The sequence below is a fragment of the Balaenoptera physalus genome (assembly GCF_965194825.1).
Source record: "Balaenoptera physalus genome assembly, chromosome: 5".
In the NCBI taxonomy this organism is placed as follows: domain Eukaryota; kingdom Metazoa; phylum Chordata; class Mammalia; order Artiodactyla; family Balaenopteridae; genus Balaenoptera; species Balaenoptera physalus.
In genome coordinates, this window is record NC_138884.1 from 34957618 (window position 1) to 34984602 (window position 26985).

The window sequence follows — 26985 nt, forward strand, 5'->3', positions numbered from 1 at the left end:
AAGAAACTGAATTCTTAGTAATACTTTCCTATTTTTATAATTTTACAAATTTTCTAAAAGCCGTCTTTATATTAAATTTATACATAACAATATCAATGTATAATACACTACAGTTGATCACTATATATTGAAGTACTGCTTATTCTTTAGTAAACAAATGTACTGTTTTATTTTTCAATTATACATATATATATATACTTTTCAGATTCTTTTCCATTATAGCTTATTATAAAATATTGAACATAGTTCTCTGTGCTATACAGTAGGTCTTTGTTGTTTACCCATTTTATCTATAGTAGTGTATATGTTAATCCCTAACTCCTAATTTATCCCTTCCCCCTCTTTCCCCTTTAGTGTGTTTTCTATGTCTGTTAGTCTATTTCTGTTTTGTAAATAAGTTCATTTGTGTCTTTTTTTAGGTTCCACATATAAATGATATCACATGACATTTGTCTTTCTCTGACTTACTTCAACAAGTGTACTGTTTTTAATTATTGTTATTTTAGAAGGGTTGGCTATGCACATTATGAATGTGAGCATGAAATAACTTTAGAGGCATCCTTACAGCTCTCCAAAGATGCCGGGAGTGTCTGCGCCACAGCTCAGGCTCCTCCCTTGCAAAGCCCCTTCTGTGCCCTGCCTGACAAGACCGTTGAGCAGAGCAGCTGAGATGCGCTTGTTTTACAAGATTCATCACTTTATGTCTTCTATTGTAGTTAATTATGTATATGTGTCATTTCCCCAGGCTAAATCATAAACACACAAGAGGGAGGATATTCTATTAACTTTTGAAACTTCCTTACATTTATCACAAAGCACTGAACACAAGGCACTCAATAAACATTTGTGGAGCGACTGAATAATGATCTTCTTACCTTGGATTTCTGCCTCCATTATGGTTAAACTATATTTTATTAAATTAAAATGGTTAAATATTACAGAACTGTGCCATACTACATTACATCCATATCACACTACAGTAATCTTTGAAGCAATCCAGAGTAAACAAAAGGAATTTTCATATATGAAAGATGAAAAAAATGGCTTAACTGCTATAGTAATACCTCATATATGCATTCATTCATAAAACAAATAGTTAATGCATAAATGCTTACTATGTGCTAAAGAATTTTAGTCTGGAAATAAGGAATATGTTCTCAAAAACTAATAGAACTACCAGAGAAAGAGATATGAAGGTTCCTGAAAAAGTTAAAAATAGAACTACCAACTAGTAATTCCATATCTGGGTATTTATCTGAAGGAAACAAAAACACTAACTCAAAAATATATGTACCCCCCTGCTCATTGCAGGATTATTTACAATAGCTAAGACATGGAAGCAACCTAAGTGTCCATCAATGAATAGAGGGATAAAAAAATGTGAAGCATGTATACATATACATGTATACATATATATGTATATATACATATATACACATATACGTATATATACATATATATGTATACATGCTCCACATTTTTTTATCCCTCTGTTCATTGACATAGGGATATATATACATATATATTGAATATATATGCACATATATATATACACACACATACAGTGGAATATTATTCAGCCATAAAAAGAAGGAAATCTTGCCATTTGCAACAACATGGATGGACCATGAGGTCATAATGCTGAGTGAGTGAAATAAATCAGACAGAGAAAGACAAATACCGTATGATTGCACTTATATATGGAATCTAAAAAACAAAAACAAAAAACCCTTAATTCATAGGTACGGAGAATAGATTGGTGGTTGCCAGAGGTGGGGGGGCGGGGCAAATGGGAGAAGGTGGTCAAAAGGTACAAACTTCCAGTTATAAAATAAATAAATCATGGGGATGTAATGTATAGTTTGTATATAATAATACTATAATGTATATTTGAAAGTTACTAAGAGAGTAGATCTTAAGAATTCTTGTCACAAGAAAAAATTTGTAACTATGTATTATGATGGATGTTAACTAGACTTATTGTTTTAATCATTTCACAATACATACAAATATCAAATCATTATATTGTACACCTGAAACTAATATAAAGTTATATGCCAATTATGTCACAATAAGAAAAAAGGAGTCTTCTGCTAAATTGTTCAGGAGAATTTGATAAAAAAGAACTTCTTAAAACAAAGTTTGGTCCCACATGTGGACTCTCCCATGCTCTTCCCTTTGCCTACAATGCTTTCTTCTCTTCTATACTTAGTAATTCTAACCTATTCTGTAAGGATAAACTCATATATCATCATCTTTATAAAATCATTTCTAATACTGCCAGATATAGTCATTCTCTTTTCTTAGGCTTATAATTATGCTTAATTACTTCTAGTAAGTCAACTACCATGTAATCTTTGTTTCTTTCTGTGCCTATTTATTGAGAATAACTTTTTCCCCACAGTATTAAGAGAAGCCTAACAGTTCTACAGCTATGTAACAAGTTAATACTTGAACTTTTTTTTATACCCCTTTAACCAATCAATTATAGTTCCATAGCCATGCTGACAAGTAACCCCCAGAACCAATATCAAGCCTGTTTTATCAGCTGGTAAAAACTCACCTCAGTAAACACACTTCTGAAAGCCAACCAATCAGTGAGGGATCCTACTTTTGAAAGTAGGATCCAATATTAAGCCTGTTTTATCAGCTGGTAAAAACTCACCTCAGTAAACACACTTCTGAAAGCCAACCAATCAGTGAGTGATCCTACTTTTGAAAGTTAACCAATGAACAAAAGTTTCACTCTAGTAACAAATTTTTTGAAGGTCAATCAATCAGCAGCCCAGTCTTTCCTGAGGAACCACACTCAATCCAATGTCATTTCACTTCCACTGTTAAAAAACACTAATCGCTGACTTGTATGCTGTGTAAAAAATTACCCCCAAGCTAGAAGCATAAAACAACAAACATTTGTCTCACATAATAATAGTTAGGAATCTGGACTGGATTTTCTGGGTGGGTCAGGCCAGGGTCTCTCATGAAGTTGCAATTAAGCTGTCACTGGAGCTGCAGTCATCGTTGTAGAACTACTGTTGGTGCTGGAGGTTCCACCTCCATGTTGCATTACTCACAGAGACCTCAGTTCCTCACTGGCTGTAGCACATGTCCTTAGTTCATCAGCACACAGACCTCTCAACAGGGCTGCTAGAGTGTCTCCATTACATGGTAGCTAGCTTTCCTGACTAGCTTATCCAAAAGAGAGCATGGGAGAAGCCACAAAATCTTCTATGGCCTAGCCTGAGAAGTAACATACCATCACTTTGCATAACTCTCCCTTACTTAGATGGACAGTGAACTCAGCTTTGAGTTTTTATTTCAGATACTGAGTATTAATGCCAACCTTCATCATTTGGAGATGTTCTTCCAAAAATTTTTGGAAGATCCTCATTTGATATCACTCTATTTGACTCAAGGACAAATAGGGGTGCTCACTGGGACTAACTGAGCCAAAATCTGATAGTATTTTGGATCTGCTAGAATGTGAATACTTCTAGGGCAGGGATTAAGCTTTAATTGTTTCTCAATCTCTGTTGCCAAGCATATAGTAGACACCTAATCAATGCTTGTTAAATAAATAGATGCAGAAGGCAAATAATGAAACAATGATCCTACAATTTTTATTTTACAAAGATAAGCAGTAAAGTATGGAGTGGTAGGTGGCTGTAAATGTGTAACTCACATTTCCTTTAACTTACGGATCTGATGCCTTATCTTAATGTCTGCCTCCTCAATGCTTCCAACCTGCTTGGTAAAACTGGGGTTGAGGGAATGGGAAACACATCTCTGATTTTATCACTGAAGCCCAAGAAAAAAATGGAAGTCACAAAGAACACAATGAGGAAGATCTATTTCATCATCCTAAAGAATTTTTAGTAATTTGACAATAGTTAAAAAAACTTTAACCAGATACAATATAGCATTCATTTTTATCTTTCTGTTGGATTATTCTTGTGAGTGTACTAAATGTTGAAAGTTTTAACAAACTGAACCATATAAAAATAAAATGACACTTTCCTAGCAGCAATTACACTTATCACAAAAACACATTCACATCATTTGCCCTTAATGAAGAAAATCAAAGGGACATTAAAGAATATGAGACATTAAAGAATATGAAAGTAGAGGTTGCTGGGAGTTTATAGGTGGTAAAAGGAGATCAGTGGGTATACACCTAAACAATTTTTCCAGTTCAGTTGACTTGAAAAATTTCAAGTGACTACATTATTCTCCTCAAGCAAGAAGATTTACCTCTATAGGTAAATTGCAACATTGAACTAGCCATAGTACATTTAAACTTATCCAAACAATAATAGACCATTTCCTATGTTTGAGCAGATATAAGAGATATAAAATATATGGAAGGAGGAGTTTCAAGGTGGCAGAAGACTAAGACGCAGAGATCACCTGCCTCCCCATAGATATATCAGAAATACATCTACGTGTGGAACAGCTCCTACAGAACACCTACTGAATGCTGGCAGAAGAGCTCCGACCTCCCAAAAGGCAAGAAACTCCCCACGTACCTGGGTAGGGCAAACGAAAAACAGAGACAAAAGAATAGGGACAGGACCTGGACCAGTGGGAGGGAGCTGTGAAGGAAGAAAGGTTTCCACACACTAGGAAGCCCCTTTGCGGGCGGAGAATGTGGGTGGGGGAGGGGGGAGCTTCGGAGCCGCGGAGGAGAGCGCAGCAACAGGGATGCGGAGGGCAAAGCGGAGAGATTCCCGCACAGAGGATCAGGGCCGACCAGCACTCACCAGCCCGAGAGGCTCGTCTGCTCAGCCGCTGGGGCGGGCGGGGCCTGGGAGCTGAGGCTCGGGCTTCGGAGGTCGGATCCCAGGGAGAGGACTGGGGTTGGCAGCGTGAACACAGCCTGAAGGGGGCTAGTGTGCCACAGCTAGCCGGGAGGGTGTCCGGGAAAAAGTCTGGAGCTGCCGAAGAGACAAGAGACTTTTTCTTGCCTCTTTGTTTCCTGGTGCGCAAGGAGAGGGGATTAAGAGCGCAGCTTAAAGGAGCTCCAGAGATGGGCGCGAGCTGCGGCCATCAGCGCGGACCCCAGAGACGGGCATGAGACGCTAAGGCTGCTGCTGCCACCACCAAGAAGCCTGTGTGCAAGCACAGGTCACTCTCCACACCTCCCCTCCTGGGAGCCTGTGCAGCCAGCCACTGCCAGGGTCTGGTGATCCAGGGACAACTTCCCTGGGAGAACGCACGGCGCGCCTCAGGCTGCTGCAACGTCACACTGGACTCTGTCGCTGCAGGCTTGCCCCGCATCCGTACCCCTCACTCCCCTGGCCTGAGTGAGCCAGAGCCCCCTAATCAGCTGCTCCTGTAACCCCGTCCTGTCTGAGCAAAGAACAGACGCCCTCAGGTGACCTACACGCAGAGGCGGGGCCAAATCCAAAGCTGAACCCCGGGAGCTGTGTGAACAAAGAAGAGAAAGGGAAATCTCTCCCAGCAGCCTCAGGAGCAGAGGATTAAATCTCCACAATCAACTTGATGTACCCTGCATCTGTAGAATACCTGAATAGACAACGAACCTAACCAAATTGAGGAGGTGGACTTTGGGAGCAATGATATATATATATTTTTCCCTTTTTCTCTTTTTGTGACTGTGTATGTTTATGCTTCTGTGTGTGATTTTGTCTTTATAGCTTTACTTTTACCATTTGTCCTAGGATTCTGTCAGTCCGTTTTTTTTTTATTACTTTAAAAATATTTTTTTCTTAATAATTCTTTTTTCTAATAACTTTATTTTATTTTATTTTAATATTTTATTTTATTATCTTCTTTCTTTCTTTCTTTCTATTTTTTCTCCCTTTTATTCTGAGCCGTGTGGATGAAATGTTCTTGGTGCTCCAGCCAGGCGTCAGGGCTGGGCCTCTGAGGTGGGAGAGCCAAGATCAGGACACTGGTCCACAAGAGACCTCCCAGCTCCACGTAATATATTAAATGGCGAAAATCTCCCAGGTAACACCATCTCAAGGCCAAGACCCAGCTACACTCAACGACCAGCAAGCTACAGTGCTGGACACCTTATGCCAAACAACTAGCAAGACAGGAACACAACACCATCCACTAGCAGAGAGGCTGCCTAAAATCAAAATAAGGCCACAGACACCTTAAAACACACCACCAGATGTGGACCTGCCCACCACAAAGACAAGATCGAGCCTCATCCACCAGAACACAGGCACTAGTCCCCTCCACCAGGAAGCATACACAACCCACTGAACCAACCTCAGCCACTGCGGACAGACACCAAAAACAACGGGAACTACAAACCTACAGCCTGCAAAAAGGAGACCCAAAACACGGTAAGTTAAGCAAAATGAGAACACAGAAAAACACACAGCAGATGAAGGAGCAAGGCAAAAACCTAACAAGTGAAGAGGAAATAGGCAGTCTACCTGAAAAAGAAATCAGAATAATGACAGTAAAGATGATCCAAAATCTTGGAAATAGAATAGAGAAAATAAAAGAAACGTTTAACAAGGACCTAGAGGAACTAAAGAGCAAACAAACAGTGATGAACAACACAATAAATGAAATTAAAAATCCTCTAGAAGGGATCAATAGCAGAAAAACTGAGGCAAAAGAACGGATAAGTGACCTGGAAGATAAAATAGTGGAAATAACTATTGCAGAGCAGAATAAAGAAAAAAGAATGAAAAGAATTGAGGACAGTCTCAGAGACCTCTGGGACAACATTAAACGCAACAACATTGGAATTATAGGGGTCCCAGAAGAAGAAGAGAAAAAGAAAGGGACTGAGAAAATATTTGAAGAGATTATAGTTGAAAACTTCCCTAATATGGGAAAGGAAATAATTAATCAAGTCCAGGAAGCACAGGGAGTCCCATACAGGATAAATCCAAGGAGAAACATGCCAAAACACATATTAATCAAACTAACAAAAATTAAATACAAAGAACAAATATTAAAAGCAGCAAGGGAAAAACAACAAGTAACACAGAAAGGAATCCCCATAAGGTTAACAGCTGGTATTTCAGCAGAAACTCTGCAAGCCAGAAGGGAGTGGCAGGACATATTTAAAGTGATGAAGGAGAAAAACCTACAACCAACATTACTCTACACAGCAAGGATCTCATTCAGATTGGATGGAGAAATTAAAACCTTTACAGACAAGCGAAAGCTAAGAGAATTCAGCACCACCAAACCAGCTTTGCAACAAATGCTAAAGGAACTTCTCTAGGCAGGAAACACAAGAGGAGAAAAAGACCTACAATAACAAACCCAAAACAATTAAGAAAATGGTAATAGTAACATACATATCAATAATTACCTTCAATGGAAATGGATTAAATGCTCCAACCAAAAGACACAGACTGGCTGAATGGATAGAAAAATAAGACCCGTATATATGTTGTCTACAAGAGACCCACTTCGGACCTAGGGACTCATACAGACTGAAAGTGAGTGGATGGAAAAAGATATTCCATGCAAATGGAAATCAAAAGAATGCTGGATTAGCCATTCTCATATCAGACAAAATAGACTTTAAAACAAAGACTGTTACAAGAGACAAAGAAGGATACTACATAATGATCAAGGGATCAATCCAAGAAGAAGATATAACAATTGTAAATATTTATGCACCCAACATAGGAGCAACTCAATACATAAGGCAAATACTAACAGCCATAAAAGGGGAAATTGACAGCAACACAATCATAGTAGGGGACTTTAACACCCCACTTTCACCAATGGACAGATCATCCAAAATGAAAATAAATAAGGAAACACAAGCTTTAAGTGATACATTAAACCAGATGGACTTAACTGATATTTATAGGACATTCCATCCAAAAACAACAGAATACACTTTCTTCTCAAGGGCTCATGGAACATTCTCCAGGATAGATTATATCTTGGGTCACAAATCAAGCCTTGGTAAATTTAAGAAAATTGAAATCGTATCAAGTATCTTTTCCGACCACAACGCTATGAGACTAGATATCAATTACAGGAAAAAGTCTATAAAAAACACAAACACATGGAGACTAAACAATACACTACTTAATAACCAAGAGCTCACTGAAGAAATCAAAGAGGAAATCAAAAAATACCTAGAAACAAATGACAATGAAAACACGACAACCCAAAACCTTTGGGATACAGCAAAAGCATTTCTAAGAGGGAAGTTTATAGCAATACAATCCTACCTTAAGAAACAAGAAACATCTCAAAAAAACAACCTTACACCTAATGCAATTGGAGAAAGAAGAACAAAAAAACCCCAAAGTTAGCAGAAGGAAAGAAATCATAAAGATAAGATCAGAAATAAATGAAAAAGAAATGAAGGAAATGATAGCAAAGATCAATAAAACTAAAAGCTGGTTCTTTGAGTAGATTAACAAAATTGATAAACCATTAGGCAGACTGATCAAGAAAAAAGGGAGAAGACTCAAATCAATAGAATTAGAAATGAAAAAGGAGAAGTAATAGCTGACACTGAAGAAATACAAAGGATCATGAAAGATTACTACAAGCAACTCTGCCAATAAAATGGACAACCTGGAAGAAATGGACAAATTCTCAGAAATGCACAACCTTCCGAGAGTGAACCAGAAAGAAATAGAAAATATGAACAGTGCAATCACAAGCACTGAAATTGAAACTGTGATTAAAAATCTTCCAACAGGGGGTCCTCGGGAAGATGGCGGAAGAGTAAGACGCGGAGATCACCTTCCTTCCCACAGATACAGTAGAAATACATCTACACGTGGAACTGCTCCCACAGAACACCCACTGAACGCTGGCAGAAAACGTCCGATCTCCAAAAAGGCAAGAAACTCCCCCCGTACTTGGGTAGGGCAAAAGAAAAAAGAAATAACAGAGACAAAAGAATAGGGATGGCACCTGCACTAGTGGGAGGGAGCCGTGAAGGAGGAAAGATTTCCACGCACTAGGAAGCCCCTTAGCGGGCGGAGACTGCGGGTGGCAGAGGGGGGAAGCTTCGGAGCCACGGAGGAGAGCGCAGCCACAGGGGTGCGGAGGGCACAGCGGAGAGGTTCCCGCACGGAGGCTCGGCGCCGAGCAGCACTCTCCAGCCCGAGAGGCTTGTCTGCTCACCCGCCGGGGCGGGCGGGGCTGGGAGCTGAGGTTCGGGCTTCGGTCGGATCGCAGGGAGAGGACTGGGGTTGGCGGCGTGAACACAGCCTGAAGGCGTTAGTGCACCACAGCTAGCCAAGAGGGAGTCCGGGAAAAAGTCTGCAGCTGCCGAAGAGGCAAGAGACTTTTTCTTCCCTCTTTGTTTCCTGGTGCGCGAGGAGAGGGGATTCAGAGCGCTGCCTAAACGAACTTCAGAGACGGGCGCGAGCCGCAGCTACCAGCGCGGATCCCACAGCAACAGGGGCGCAGAGGGAAAAACGGAGAGATTCCCGCACAGAGGCTCGGCGCCGAGCAGCACTCTCCAGCCCGAGAGGCTTGTCTGCTCACCCGCCGGGGCGGGCGGGGCTGGGAGCTGAGGCTCGGGTTTCGGTTTCGGTTGGATCGCAGGGAGAGGACTGGGGCTGGCGGCGTGAACACAGCCTGAAGGGGTTAGCGCACCACAGCTGGCTGGTAGGGAGTCCGGGAAAAAGTCTGCAGCTGCCGAAGAGGCAAGAGACTTTTTCTTGCCTCTTTGTTTCGCGGCGCGCAAGGAGAGGGGATTCAGAGGGCCGCCTAAACGAACTCCAGAGAAAGGCGTGAGCCGCGGCGATCAGCACGGACCCCAGAGACGGGCGTGAGACGCTGGGGCTGCTGCTGCCGCCTCCAAAAAGCCTGTGTGTGAGCACAAGTCACTCTCCACATCGCCCCTCCCGGGAGCCTGTGCAGCCCGCCACTGCCAGGGTCCCGTGATCCGGGGACAAGTTCCCCGGGAGAACGCACTGCCCGCCTCAGGCTGGTGCAACGTCACGCCGGCCTCGGCCGCCGCAGGCTCACCCCGCCTCCTCTGTACACCTCCCTCCCCGCGGCCTGAGTGAGCCAGAGCCCCCGAAGCAGCTGCTCCTTTAACCCCGTCCTGTCTGTGCGGGGAATAGACGCCCTCAGGCGACCTACACGCAGAGGCGGGTCCAAATCCAAAGCTGAACCCCAGGAACTGTGCGAACAGGGAAGATAAGGGGAAATCTCTCCCAGCAACCTTAGAAGCAGCGGATTAAAACTCCACAAACAACTTGATGTGCCTGCATCTGGTGAATACCTGAATAGACAACGAATCATCCCAAATTCAGGAGGTGGACTTTGGGAGCAGGATATATTAATTTTTCCCCTTTTCCTTTATTTGTGAGTGTATATGTATATGCTTCTGGGTGCGATTTTGTCTGTATAGCTTTGCTTTACAATAGCTTTATTTTACTTCACTATATTATAGCCTCTTTCTTTCTTTCTTTCTTTCTTTCTATTTTTTCTCCCTTCTACTCTGAGCCGTGTGGACGAAAGGCTCTTGGTGCTCCAGCCAGGCATCAGGGCCGTGCCTCTGAGGTGGGAGAGCCAACTTCAGGACACTGGTCCACAAGAGACCTCCCAGCTTCACGTAATACCAAAAGGCAAAAATCTCTCAGAGATCTCCATCTCAACATCAAGACCCAGCTTCACTCAACGACCAACAAGCTACAGTGCTGGACACCCTATGCCAAACAACTAGCAAGACAGGAACACAGCCCCATCCATTAGCAGAGAGGCTGCCTAAAATCATAATAAGGCCACAGACACCCCAAAATACACCACCAGACGTGGACGTGCCCACCAGAAAGACAAGAGCCAACCTCATCCACCAGAGCTCAGGCACTAGTTCCCTCCACCAGGAAGCCTACACAACCCACTGAACCAACCTTAGCCACTGGGGACAGATACCAAAAACAACAGGAACTACGAACCTGCAGCCTGTGAAAAGGAGACCCCAAACACAGTAAGATAAGCAAAATGAGACGACAGAAAAACACACAGCAGATGAAGGAGCAGGGTCAGAACATACCAGACTTAACAAATGAAGAGGAAATAGGTAGTCTACCTGAAAAAGAATTCAGAATAATGATAGTAAGGATGATCCAAAATCTTGGAAATAGAATAGACAAAATGCAAGAAACATTTAACAAGGACGTAGAAGAACTAAAGAGGAACCAAGCAATGATGAAAACCACAATAAATGAAATTAAAAATACTCTAGATGGGATCAATAGCAGAATAACTGAGGCAGAAGAAAGGATAAGTGACCTGGAAGATAAAATGGTGGAAATAACTACTGCAGAGCAGGATAAAGAAAAAAGAATGAAAAGAACTGAGGACAGTCTCAGAGACCTCTGGGACAACATTAAACGCGCCAACATTCGAATTATAGGGGTCCCAGAAGAAGAAGAGAAAAAGAAAGGGACTGAGAAGATATTTGAAGAGATTATAGTTGAAAACTTCCCTAATATGGGAAAGGAAATAGTTAATCAAGTCCTGGAAGCACAGAGAGTCCCATACAGGATAAACCCAAGGAGAAACACACCAAGACACATATTAATCAAACTGTCAAAAATTAAATATAAGGAAAACATATTAAAGGCAGCAAGGGAAAAAAAACAAATAACACACAAGGGAATCCCCATAAGGTTAACATCTGATCTTTCAGCAGAAACTCTGCAAGCCAGAAGGGAGTGGCAGGATATACTTAAAGTGATGAAGGAGAAAAACCTGCAACCAAGATTACACTACCCAGCAAGGATCTCATTCAGATTCGATGGAGAAATTAAAACCTTTACAGACAAGCAAAAGCTGAGAGAGTTCAGCACCACCAAACCAGCTTTACAACAAATGCTAAAGGAACTTCTCTAGGCAAGAAACACAAGAGAAGGAAAACACCTACAATAACAAACCCAAAACATTTAAGAAAATGGGAATAGGAACATACATATCGATAATTACCTTGAATGTAAATGGATTAAATGCTCCCACCAAAAGACACAGGCTGGCTGAATGGATACAAAAACAAGACCCATATATATGCTGTCTACAAGAGACCCACTTCAGACCTAGAGACACATATAGACTGAAAGTGAGGGGATGGAAAAAGATATTCCATGCAAATGGAAATCAAAAGAAAGCTGGAGTAGCAATTCTCATATCAGACAAAATAGACTTTAAAATAAAGACTATTACAAGAGACAAAGAAGGACACTATATAATGATCAAGGGATCGATACAAGAGGAAGGTATAACAATTGTAAATATTTATGCACCCAACATAGGAGCACCTCAATACATAAGGCAAATACTAACAGCCATAAAAGGGGACATCGACAGCAACACAATCATAGTAGGGGACTTTAACACCCCACTCTCACCAATGGACAGATCATCCAAAATGAAAATAAATAAGGAAACACAAGCTTTAAATGATACATTAAACAAGATAGACTTAATTGATATTTATAGGACATTCCATCCAAAAACAACAGAATACACATTTTTCTCAAGTGCTCATGGAACATTCTCCAGGATAGATCATATCTTGGGTCACAAATCAAGCCTTGGTAAATTTAAGAAAATTGAAATAGTATCAAGTATCTTTTCCGACCACAACGCTATGAGACTAGATATCAATTACAGGAAAAGACCTGTAAAAAATACAAACACATGGAGGCTACACAATACATTACTTAATAACGAAGTGATCACTGAAGAAATCAAAGGGGAAATCAAAAAATACCTAGAAACAAATGACAATGGAGATACGACGACCCAAAACCTATGGGACGCAGCAAAAGCAGTGCTAAGAGGGAAGTTTATAGCAATACAAGCCTACCTCAAGAAACAGGAAACATCTCGAATAAACAACCTAACCTTGCACCTAAAGCAATTAGAGAAAGAAGAACAAAAAAACCCCAAAGCCAGCAGAAGGAAAGAAATTATAAAGATCAGGTCAGAAATAAATGAAAAAGAAATGAAGGAAACAATAGCAAAAATCAATGAAACTAAAAGCTGGTTCTTTGAGAAGATAAACAAAATTGATAAACCATTAGCCAGACTCATCAAGAGAAAAAGGGAGAAGACTCAGATCAATAGAATTAGAAATGAAAAAGGAGAAGTAACCACTGACACTGCAGAAATACAAAAGATCATGAGAGATTACTACAAGCAACTCTATGCCAATAAAATGGACAACCTGGAAGAAATGGACAGATTCTTAGAAAGGCACAAACTGCCGAGACTGAACCAGGAAGAAATAGAAAATATGAACAGACCAATCACAAGCACTGAAATTGAAACTGTGATTAAAAACCTTCCAACAAACAAAAGCCCAGGACCAGATGGCTTCACAGGTGAATTCTATCAAACATTTAGAGAAGAGCTAACACCTATCCTTCTCAAACTCTTCCAAAATATTGCAGAGGGAGGAACACTCCCAAACTCATTCTACGAGGCCACCATCACCCTGATACCAAAACCAGACAAAGATGTCACAAAGAAAGAAAACTACAGGCCAATATCACTGATGAACATAGATGCAAAAATCCTCAACAAAATACTAGCAAACAGAATCCAACAGCACATTAAAAGGATCATACACCATGATCAAGTGGGGTTTATCCCAGGAATGCAAGGATTCTTCAATATACGCAAATCAATCAATGTGATACATCATATTAACAAACTGAAGGAGAAAAACCATATGATCATCTCAATAGATGCAGAGAAAGCTTTCGACAAAATTCAACACCCATTTATGATAAAAGCCCTGCAGAAAGTAGGCATAGAGGGAACTTTCCTCAACATAATAAAGGCCATATATGACAAACCCACAGCCAACATTGTCCTCAATGGTGAAAAACTGAAACCATTTCCACTAAGATCAGGAACAAGACAAGGTTGCCCACTCTCACCACTATTATTCAACATAGTTTTGGAAGTGTTAGCCACAGCAATCAGAGAAGACAAAGAAATAAAAGGAATCCAAATCGGAAAAGAAGAAGTAAAGCTGTCACTATTTGCAGATGACATGATACTATACATAGAGAATCCTAAAGATGCTACCAGAAAACTCCTAGAGCTAATCAATGAATTTGGTAAAGTAGCAGGATACAAAATTAATGCACAGAAATCTCTTGCATTTCTATACACTAATGACGAAAAATCTGAAAGTGAAATTAAGAAAACACTCCCATTTACCATTGCAAAAAAAAGAATAAAATATCTAGGAATAAACCTACCTAAGGAGACAAAAGACCTGTATGCAGAAAATTATAAGACACTGAGGAAAGAAATTAAAGATGATACAAATAGATGGAGAGATATACCATGTTCCTGGATTGGAAGAATCAACATTGTGAAAATGACTCTACTACCCAAAGCAATCTACAGATTCAATGCAATCCCTATCAAACTACCACTGGCATTTTTCACAGAACTAGAACAAAAAATTTCACAATTTGTATGGAAACACAAAAGACCCCGAATAGCCAAAGCAATCTTGAGAACGAAAAATGGAGCTGGGGGAATCAGGCTCCCTGACTTCAGACTATATTACAAAGCTTCAGTAATCAAGACAGTTTGGTACTGGCACAAAAACAGAAATATAGATCAATGGAACAGGATAGAAAGCCCAGAGATAAACCCACACACATATGGGCACCTTATTTTTGATAAAGGAGGCAAGCATATACAGTGGAGAAAAGACAGCCTCTTCAATAAGTGGTGCTGGGAAAATTGGACAGGTACATGTAAAAGTATGAAAATAGAACACTCCCTGACACCATGCACAAAAATAAACTCAAAATGGATTAAAGACCTAAGTGTAAGGGCAGACACTATCAAACTCTTAGAGGAAAACATAGGCAGAACACTCTATGACATACATCACAGCAAGATTCTTTTTGACCCAGCTCCCAGAGAAATGGAAATAAGAACACAAATAAACAAATGGGACCTAATGAAACTTAAAAGCTTTTGCACAGCAAAGGAAACCATAAACAAGACCAAAAGACAACCATCAGAATGGGAGAAAATATTTGCAAATGAAGCAACTGACAAAGGATTAATCTCCAAGATTTACAAGCAGCTCATGCAGCTCAATAACAAAAAAACGAACAACCCAATCCAAAAATGGGCCGAAGACCTAAATAGACATTTCTCCAAAGAAGATATACAGATGGCCTACAGACACATGAAAGAATGCTCAACATCATTAATCATTAGAGAAATGCAAATCAAAACTACAATGAGATATCATCTCACACCGGTCAGAATGGCCATCATCAAAAAATCTAGAAACAATAAATGCTGGAGAGGGTGTGGAGGAAAGGGAACACTCTTGCACTGTTGGTGGGAATGTAAATTGATACAGCCACTATGGAGAACAGTATGGAGGTTCCTTAAAAAACTACAAATAGAACTACCATACGACCCAGCAATCCCACTACTGGGCATATACCCTGAGAAAACCATAGGTCAAAAAGAGTCATGTACCAAAATGTTCATTGCAGCTCTATTTACAATAGCCAGGACATGGAAGCAATCTAAATGTCCATCGACAGATGAATGGATAAAGAAGATGTGGCACATATATACAATGGAATATTACTCAGCCATAAAAAGAAATGAAATGGAGGTATTTGTAATGAGGTGGATGGAGTTAGAGTCTGTCATACAGAGTGAAGTAAGTCAGAAAGAGAAAAACAAATACAGTATGCTAACACATATATACGGAATCTAAGGGGAAAAAAAAAAAAAAAAAAGGCCATGAAGAACCTAGTGGCAAGACGGGAATAAAGACACAGACCTACTAGAGAATGGACTTGAGGATATGGGGAGGGGGTGGGGTGAGATGTGACAGGGTAAGAGAGTGTCATGGACATATATACACTACCAAATGTAAAATAGATAACTAGTGGGAAGCAGCCGCATAGCACAGGGAGATCAGCTCGGTGCTTTGTGACCATCTAGAGGGATGGGATGGGGAGGGTGGGAGGGAGGGAGATGCAAGAGGGAAGAGAAATGGGAACATATTGTATATGTATAACTGATTCACTTTGTTATAAAGCAGAAGCTAACACACCATTGTAAGGCAATTATACTTCAATAAAGATGTTAAAAAAAAAAAAAAAAATAAATAAATAAATAAATAAATAAATAGAACACCAATGGAAAAAAAAAAAAAAAAAAAAAAAAAAATCTTCCAACAAACAAAAGCCCAGGACCAGATGGCTTCACAGGTTAATTCTGTCAAACATTTAAAGAAGAGCTAACACCTATTCTTCTCAAACACCTCCAAAATATAGCAGAGGGAGGAACACCCCCAAACTCATTCTATGAGGCCACGATCACCCTGATATCAAATCCAGACAAAGATGTCACAAAAAAAGAAAACTACAGGGCAATATCACTGATGGACATAGATGCAAAAATCCTCAATAAAATACTAGCAAACAGAATCCAACAGCACATTAAAAGGATCATACACCATGATCAAGTGGGGTTTATCCCAGGAATGCAAGGATTCTTCAATATATGCAACTCAATCAATGTGATACATCATATTAACAAATTGAAGGATAAAAACCATATGATCATCTCAATAGATGCAGAGAAAGCTTTTGACAAAATTCAATACCCATTTATGATAAAAACCCTCTAGAAAGTAGACATAGAGGGAACTTTCCTCAACATAATAAAGGCCATATATGACAAACCCACAGCGAACATTGTCCTCCATGGTGAAAAACTGAAACCATTTCCACTAAGATCAGGAAAAATATAAGGTTGCCCACTCTCACCACTATTATTCAACATAGTTTTGGAAGTTTTAGCCACAGCAATCAGAGAAGAAAAAGAAATAAAAGGAATCCAAATAGGAAAAGAAGAAGTAAAGCTGTCACTGTTTGCAGATGACATGATACTATACCTAGAGAATCCTTAAGATGTTACCAGAAAACTACTAGAGCTAGTCAATGAATTTGGTAAAGTAGCAGGATACAAAATTAATGCACAGAAATTTCTAGCATTCCTACACACTAATGATGAAAAATCTGAAAGTGAAATTATGGAAACACTCCCATTTACCATTGCAGCAAAAAGAATAAAATATCTAGGAATAAATCTACCTAAGGAGACAAAAGACCTGTATGAAGAAAATTATAAGACACTGATGAAAGAAATTAAAGATGATACAAATAGATAGAGAGATATACCATGTTCTTGGATTGGAAGAATCAACATTGTGAAAATGACTCTACTACCCAAAGCAATCTACAGATTCAATGCAATCCCTATCAAACTACCACTGGCATTTTTCACAGAACTAGAAGAAAAAATGTCACAATTTTTATGGAAACACAAAAGACCCTGAATAGCCAAAGCAATCTTCAGAAAGAAAAACGGAGCTGGAGGAATCAGGCTCCCTGATTTCAGACTATACTACAAAGCTACAGTAATCAAGACACAAAAACAGAAATACAGATCAATGGAATAGGATAGAAAGCCCAGAGATAAACCATGCACATATGGTCACCTTATCTTTGATAAAGGAGGCAAGAATATACAGTGGAGAAAAGACAGCCTCTTCAATAACTGGTGCTGGGAAAACTGGACAGGTACATGTAAAAGTATGAAATTAGAACATTCCTTAACACCATACACAAAAATAAACTCAAAATGGATTAAAGACCTAAATGTAAGGCCAGACACTATCAAACTCTTAGAGGAAAACATAGGCAGAACACTCTATGACATAAATCACAGCAAGATTCTTTTTGACCCACCACCTAGAGAAATGGAAATAAAACCAAAAATAAACAAATGGGACCTAATGAAACTTAAAAGCTTTTGCACAGCAAAGGAAACCATAAACAAGACGAAAAGACAACACTCAGAATGGGAGAAAATATTTGCAAATGAAACAACTGACAAAGGATTAATCTCCAAGATTTACACGCAGCTCATGCAGCTCAATATCAAAAAAACAAACACCCCAATCCAAAAATGGGCAGAGGACCTAAATAGACATTTCTCCAAAGAAGATATACAGATTGCCAACAAACACATGAAAGGATGCTCGACATCATTAATCATTAGAGAAATCAAATCAAAACTACAATGTGATATCATCTTACACCAGTCAGAATGGCCATCATCAAAAAATCTACAAACAATAAATTCTGGAGAGGTTGTCGAGAAAAGGAAACCCTCTTGCACTGTTGGTGGGAACGTAAATTGATACAGCCACTATGGAGAACACTATAGAATTACCATACGACCCAGCAATCCCACTCCTGGGCATATACCCTGAGAAAACCATAATTCAAAGAGAGTCATATACCAAAATGTTCATTTAAGCTCTATTTACAATAGCCAGGACATGGAAGCAACCTAAGTGTCCATCAACAGATGAATGGAAAAGAAGATGTGACACATATATACAATGGAATATTACTCAGCCATAAAAAGAAATGAAATTGAGTTATTTGTAGTGAGGTGGATGGACCTAGAGTCTGTCATACAGAGTGAAGTAAGTCAGAAAGAGAAAAACAAATACCGTATGCTAACACATATATATATGGAATCTAAGAAAAAAAAAAAAAAGGTCATGAAGAACCTAGGCGCAATACGGGAATAAAGACACAGACCTACTAGAGAACGGACTTGAGAATATGGGGAGGGGAAGGGTAAGCTGGGACAAAGTGAGAGAGTGGCATGGACATATATACACTACCAAACGTGAAATAGATAGCTAGTGGGAAGCAGCCACATAGCACAGGGAGATCAGCTCGGTGCTTTGTGACCACCTAGAGGGTTGTGATAGGGAGGGTGGGAGGGAGGGAGACGGAAGAGGGAAGAGATATGGAAACATATGTATATGTATAACTAATTTCTTTGTTATAAAGCAGAAACTAACACACCATTGTAAAGCAATTATACTCCAATAAAGATGTTAAAATATATATACATATATATATATATATATATATATATATATGTATATATATATATATGGAGCTCCTTTCAAATCAGGATTCATTTGGGTTTTCCATTATATAATAATCTTATAGAACACCTCAAAGAATGGGTTCAACATTGTCAACTGAGTTTTGCCAAGAGTAATAAATGTCCATATGCTAAATAAGTTAAGGAAAATCAGGAGAAGTCAGGGTAGGAAATTTAAGAAGGCAAAATAAATTACACATATATCAAATAGCTACAATAAATATGTCAAAAAAAGGAGATTAAAAATGATGGATAGAAATCCAAGTAAATGCAGAGATGTGTATTTTAAAGGTCTAAAAAAGCACGAAGATATAAGCAGAACATGTTGTAGCTAGGATTATATTCATAATAAATCAGATTTATTGGATTATTATATATTAGTCTGAGTTCCATCACTTAAAACAAATGAGAAAATGTGGGAAATGTTTAGGGAGAAGTGCCAAAAGACATTAAGGATTAGAAAGAGGACTTCTGAGGAATAATATTTTAAAAGGAATATTTTTAGAAAAAAGAAAAGGTCTTAATCATGTAGGCGTAGACTTTATTTTGTGGAGAGTGAAACAGTTACAACTGCAATAAAAGATGCATAAGAAAAGAAAGTCATGTTGCAAGGTAGAAAATTCTGAGCTGTCAAGGACGATTGAGTAATTGCCACAGTCTTTAAAGATGGGACAGATTCCCATTTGGCTAATGTATATCAGGTCTTGCCTGAAGGCAGTGGAATAAACTGAAGGGCATAAAGATACCTTGTACTCGTAATAGATAACATAATAGTGATTAGGCCAGGAAATCAGGTTCCAGTATTAATTATACAACTTAAATAACCATATGTTATAAAGGTAAGTAAAATTTACTATATAAGGGCTCAAAATGATGTATGAAAAAGAAATAGAACTAGAGGTCTTTGCTCATTACTCAGAATCTGAACTAATTAGAAAACTTACATTAATATAACAATATGATTTCAGTTAAGAATGGACCATTGGTTTGAGAAAGTAGTTTAATCATTCATTTGTATTCCCTAAATTATTTCCCTGAAAGACAATGGCTAACCTACCCCTTTCAAGGTCTTCCCATTAGAATTCCAAGAGCTCATTAATGTAATCTACAGCTTCCAGGCTGGAAATTCACCAAAGTCACAAAAACTTAATGAAGGAGAGGAACAAATTCAGTGTACCTGTGATAGGCCATAAGGTCAGGGGAGCTCAAAGACAGACAACTTATAAGGAAAGATAACCAAAGACATATTAAAAGACTAGCCCTCCAAATAACCTTTCCGAAAACAGGTTTGACAAGACTATGCTCCTGGAAAAAAATTTAAAGACTTTTTTTTTTAACTTCATTGATGGTCTAAGATTACAAAATTATGATTCAGAAGAAATACTTTGTGCCTATTAAACAATTTGAAACTATGACATATGCAGCATTCCAGTTACATTCAAGCCACTGTGCTAGGAATTCTGGGATATAAAATATGGATATAGGAAATATTTTTAGAGTATGTATGGTCTTAATACTACATACTTTGTTAGTAGCCCATGTCATTTATAGAGCATTCAGTAACTCTATTAACTACTCTTCAGTTCTTGCTGATGATACATCTCTAAATCTACAGAGTGAAATCAATAAACAGGAGTGCCTACATTGTGGAGTATTAATATTGGAACATGTAATAAATTCCCAGAGCTATCGTCCCTAAAATGTTTATAGTCAAGGAGTTAACTGAGTTTCAGAAAGCACTTCTATAATAGACTAATCTTTTTCAAGGCAAATGCTGCAAACTCTCTTGTCAATCAATTTAATAACAACTGTAATTCAAAAAGATGCAAGGCCCTGGCCACCTACTAAAAAGGAGAAAGAAAGCATAAAACCTCAGAAGATGGGGTCCTCAACTTATAAGGCCACTTCCGTATTTCCTTTCTATTTGTTTTATTTGAACCAAATGTTCACAAATGGGCTGTAGACAACGAACACAAATCTTTTAGAATGATAGGTTAACTTTCAGGGGGAAAATTGCAAAGAGAAAATAAATTGCAATCAGGGTCTTGGTTCATCTTATAGAACCTAAAGCCTTCAACTTCCTTTTTCATAATTTTCTTTCACTTTCTTTCCCGCTTCTTCCTCCAAGCTATCTTTCAGAACTGAGCACTTAAACAGATCTTTATATGCACAAGCCAAATGAGACTGCATTAAATTTGTGACTCTCCAGATGAGTTCTAATATGCTACTTTTAAACTTAAAGAGAAGTCATCTTTCAAAAAAAGTCCCAAAATACAAATTTAACTATCTTGGTTCTTTAAATTTATGTTTTCAACTTTATTTTTACAGCTTTATTGAAGTGTAAATAAAAAACTACATGTACTTAAAGTGTATAATTTGATGAATTTTGACATATGTTTACATCCATGGAACCATCACCTATCACCACAATCAAGTTAATAAACATTTCTATTGACATCATCCCTCAAATTTTGTAATCCATCAGGTCTCACTTCTATTTCCCACCTCTGTCCCAGGTAACCACGGATCTGATTCTGTCACAGGCCTAGTTTGTTTGCAACTTCTAGACTTTTATATAAACGGAATCATACTCTTGTACTCTTTTTTTGTCTAACCTTTTTCAGCATAATTCATGTGAGATTCAGCCATATTGTTTGTTATATGTATTATATACTGTCAATAGTTTGTTCTTTTATATTGATGAGTAGTATTCTGCATGGATATATCACAATTTGTTTATCCTTTGACCTGTAGATGGGCATTTGAGTTGTTTCTAGTTTGGGTCTTTAACAAAAAAAAGAATTTATGAATATTCATGTACAAGTCCCTGTATGCACATATACTTTCTTTTCTCATGGATAAATATCTAGGAGTGGTATGGCTGAGTCATATAGTAAGTGTATCTGTAACTTTTTAAGAAAATGTCAAACCATTTTGCATAGTGTTTTTAAAATTTTACATTTACACTGGCAGGATATTAGTGTTCCAGTTGCTGCACTTGGTGAGTTCTGACTTTTTAATTTAGCCCTTAAGGTAGGTGTGTAGTGGTATCCTACTGTGTTTAATTTACATCTCCCTAATGACTAATAGCAGTGCGCATCATTTTTGGATTTGTTTGCTGTTCTTAAATTCTTCTCTCTTTTTATTTTGTGTTTATTTTAAAAATTTTACTTTCAGTAAAATTCATTCTTTTTGGCATACAGTTTGTTTTAGCTATGCAGAACAGTTTCATCACCCTAAGAACTCCCTCATGCAACCTCTCTGTAGTCAAACCCTCCCACCAGCATTAACCCCTGACAATCACAGGGCTGACTCTGTCCTACTAGTTTTGCTTTTCCAAAGTGTCATTTAAATGGACTCAATATATAGTCTTTGAGTTTGGCTTCTTTCACTTAACATGATGCATTTGAAATTCATCCATGTTATTGTATCAGTAACTCATTCCTCTTTATTGCTGGATACTATTTCACTGTACAAATGTTAACAAATTTTGATTATCCATTCACCAGTTGAAGAACATTTGTGTTTTTCCAGCTCTTGGCAATTATGATTAAGCAGCTACATATATTTATATATAGGTTTTTGTGTAAACAAATATTTTCATTCCTCTTAGGTAATTACCTAGGAGTAGGATGGCTAGGCTTTATGGTTAGAGCATATTAATTTATAAGAAAGTATCAAAATCTTTAGAAATGGGTTGTACAATTTAGTATTTCCACCAGCAATGTATGAATGTTCCAGTTTTTCTACATTCTTGCCAGATTTGGTATTGTCAGATTTTTAAAATTTAGTCATTCTAATAGATGAGTAGTGGTATGACATTATGGCTTTTATTTGTATTTTCCTAATGACTAATAATATTGGTCATCCTTTCATGTGCTTATTTGCCATCTATATATTTTCTTTGGACTATTTGGTTTTCCAAAATACAAAGTTAATTCATAGAAGGATAGTCTTTTCAACAAATAGTGCTAGCACATTTGGGTATCAATATGTTAGAAAAAAGACAAAACTTCAACCTTGAGTCATGTACAAAATAGAGCTCAAAACAAATTATACACTGAAATATAAAATCTAAAACTATAAAATTTCTAGAAGAAAACCTTGTGACCAGGGGTCTAATCAATATTTCTTGGATATGACAGTAAAAGCGTGAGTCATAAAAGAATACAGTGGTAAACTGGACTTCATCAAAATTAAAATCTTCTACTCTTCAGAAGATATCATTAAGAGAAAGACAAAGCCACAGCCTGGGAGAAAATATTTGCGAAGCATATACATGTTAAAGAATTTATATTCAGAATATCTAAAGGACTCTCAACGCTTAAAACAACAGCAAAAAATATAAAAATGGCCAAAAATTTGAACAGACATTTCACCAAAGAAGATACACAAATGACAAATACATGAAAATATGCTGTATATCATTGTCTACTAGAGAAATGCAAATTAAAACCACAATGGAATACCAACGCTATCTCTTAGAATGGCTAAAATTAGAAAAACTGAGTATTGATATAGCTATGGAACAAATGCAACTCTCATATTTCTACTGATGGGGAGTATGAAATGGTTTAACCATGTTGGAAAACAGTTTAGTCAAGAGAAATGCAAACATATGTCTATACACAGTCCAGTACATGAATGTTTGTAGCAGCTTTCCTTGTAGTATCACTTTTTTTAAAAAACAAGCCTAATATCCATCATCAGGTAAATGGATAAACACAGTGCTTCCACTATTTTAATGGAGTCACCAAAGTATAAATCAGCCACTTTTTAAATTGCAAGCATAATACTTAAGAACGAAAGGGAATATTCTATAGGGCCTATCATCCCATATCATCTAAGTGATGGATAAGGGTTATATAAAGTACAAGGTCATTTCTGCCTTATTATAAAAGGAAATTATAAGGTTCAGCATCTTACCTATATACTTATATCCTTCTTCCCCATTTACTATGGGTCTCAGCCAAGTTGACCTAAGCCTCATATTAGTACACACATGGGCACCTTGAGGAGGGTAGAGTGTAAATAACATTTCAATTGCATTGGACTTCTTGATGATATCAGAGTATTTTGCATGGTCTTCTGTAAAAAAAAAGAACATTAAGTTGTTTTTAATTTTAGACATTTTTACAAAATTTCTAATGTGTTTCTTTTAAGGGATGTAAACTTAAAACTACTGAATAATTTGAATGCTAATGGTTATGCTGACAACATAGTTTTCTTTAGCCAAAAGTACTTCACCAAAAATCTTACCGTTCAGATAATTCATAGCAAAAATTAAGGAGTAAGGGCTTGCTAGTAGAATCTTCAAACACTATCAGTTTAAAGCACTATTGTTAATAGCTGTAGAAAAAAGTAAGATAACCAACAGCATTCACATTATACGTACTATAAAGTAATAATTTTTAAATTGCCATTAAACAATGAAATCAGAATAATCTGACAAAAATGTTGATTAAATGAAGAGTTCCATAAACTGGAACTACTGAAAGAATACATATTCTTAGGCTATGGTCTTTAAGAAAATATAATAACATCTATACAAATATTTATATAGCACTTACTATATGCAAGAAATGGTCCCAAGTGCTTTTGAATATTAACACACTTAATTTTCATAACACATCTGTAAGGTAGATACTGTTGTTATCATCATTTTACATGAGGAATTGGAGGCCCAAAGAAATTAAATAACTTGCCTAAATCTTATAGTCTGTAAATGATGCAATTAGGATTTGGATTATCTGAGGAGAAGCTCTTATTTGCAAACAAATATTTGTCAAGTGAACATGACCTGCATTAACTAGTAGATGAGAAAGCTGGGATTAAAAAATAATTTGAATTGTAGAGTGAAAAATCTTTGGTTATGGCCCTTGGGCCTGCAGTTTGTGTTTTCAGTTTTTGGTTGATAAGCCAATGTCCTAAAATTTAATAAGGCAGTCTCCTGAGCAATTAATTCAAAGTGACTCTACCTAGAAACATTTCAAAGAAAAGAGAGATACTGATGTAAATCTTCATTTATAATCCTGTTACATTGTCTATCTTTTTCTTCCTACCTATCTACCTTCCTTCCTTTTTTTCCCCTTTATTGTTTCAAATATCATATTTTGTGGTACAGTAAGTATAAGGCAGTACAACATAATGATTAAATGATTAAGAAAGCAGATTTGTTGGTGGGTAGTATCCATCTATTGCCTCACCCTAAATCCACCCTTCATTGTCCTATTTGTGAGACTAGAATATTTCTCCCTTGCCATGTGGGAAAATTTTAAGCATCCTTCATAGAGGGTAAGGTAGGAAACTAGAGGACAAAGAGGCTCTTCCTGGTTCTGGGGGCTTTTCTCTGATAGCTCCTACCGTGCATAGTGACCAGCAGTGCAGGGCACCTTCCGGGCCATGTTGCTTGGCACCCCACAGGGCTCCCCTGACTCACACACTGGGAGCTTGCTAGCATGTTCCGTGAGGCACCACCTTCCCTTGAATGGGTTCCACACTGAGACACCTCCCTATGGGAAGTTTCCCCAGAACCCCAGAGAGTGGCTTCCCTGGGAGTTCCACTAGCATGCTACCTCAGCAAACGTCTCTGCCACTCACTGGGTCACAGCTGCGTCCTCTCCAAGAAGAGCTGGATCCCAGGGTAAAGGGAGAGGGTAAGGGGCACTCTTTAAAATTTGTTCTTTCCTTAAGTGCTCTGCCTCAGACCGAGGGTTAGTGCCACTCCTTATACCTGCCCTTCTCAATTATTTAGGGTTTTTTTACCCTTAGTAGCCAATCTTATTTAATCACTATCATAGTTAATAATTCTTTATATTAATCTTTTCCTGCTCAAATCACCATGTAGTTTTAGCTTCTAACTGGACCCTGACTGATACAAACATACCTGGTTTTTAATTCTTGAACCACTATTAACAAGCTATGAAATATTAGATGAGTCACATTTATCTCCTGGTGATAATACTGACATCATAGGGTTATTGTTAGGATTAAGTGATATAAGAGATATATAAAAATTTATAGCACCATGTCTGTAAGTACTACATGAGTGTGTTAGTTTTAGTTTTCATCTAGTATTATTCCAACACTAATAAAAACCATGAGAGAGCCAGAAAATAAAGTTATTGCATCTTTCAATTGTAAACATCTTAGGGAATTTTCTGCCTCTTTTTAAAAAGAAAAGTTCAAAATTATTCCCCTCTAACTAAAAAAAGCAGACATCTTCATATGTGCTCAGATATGCAAACAGTTATTAGATATATCTCACTTAAATAATTCTAAATCCTTTCTCATCTGTCAACAGAAGAAAGGAAGCCAGAACGATTACAGAGCAGTGCTAAAGAGTCAACCCTGCTTTACTTTTTCACTCTGATCATACTTCTTCAAGAAGTTGAGCAGGGGAAATCCTCAGGCAGTAGAGGTCTCTTCAAGTTGTGAAGGAGACAGCATTTTGTGAAGGAGGATGAATTGTGAAGGAGGATGCAGCATTAATTACATTATGAGAAATCACAGAGTGAAATTAAATACAATCCTGAAGTTTTCCATCACACACAAAGTGAGGAAACAAAATAGATCAGAGTTTCTCTCTTCGAAACCATAAAGAAAAAAAAAATAAAGTAGAAAAATCTAGCAATAATAGCAGCCTTTTTAGTGTGAAGGACCAAATTACACTTAGATTTCTCTCCTCTTCAAGATTTATATCTTTCTAATTCCTTTAGCTTAAACAAGATGTTTAGTAATGTTATTTAATAGGGCTATGCTTATTAGTTTTAATAAAGCATTTTATTTTCCATAAAGGCAAATGTTTTCATTTGGGGAAAAATAAAATGCCTACACTAAAATCTAAGCAGTGGTGAATGTAGACCTGCCACTTTCTCTTCCTGGCTTATCCTCATTGAAGACTTAAGTAGAAACACATGAAGTCTGTGGAATGTTGAACTTGCCATGACAATGTGATATCGTGATAGCTATAGTATCAGACACACATTCAAGGTTTTCAGCTCAGAGTCTTGCTAA

The 26985-nt window shown here is 37.9% G+C and overlaps 1 protein-coding gene across 1 annotated transcript in view; it reads right to left on the reverse strand.

Annotated features, from left to right (window-relative positions):
• The window catches only part of IQCM (IQ motif containing M), a 513905-nt gene that overhangs the window by 93932 nt on the left and 392988 nt on the right, over positions 1-26985 (reverse strand). The window contains exon 13 of the mRNA XM_082463432.1: positions 23896-24057. Coding sequence (XP_082319558.1) covers positions 23896-24057 — 162 coding nt within the window. The remainder of the gene's footprint in view (positions 1-23895; positions 24058-26985) is intronic.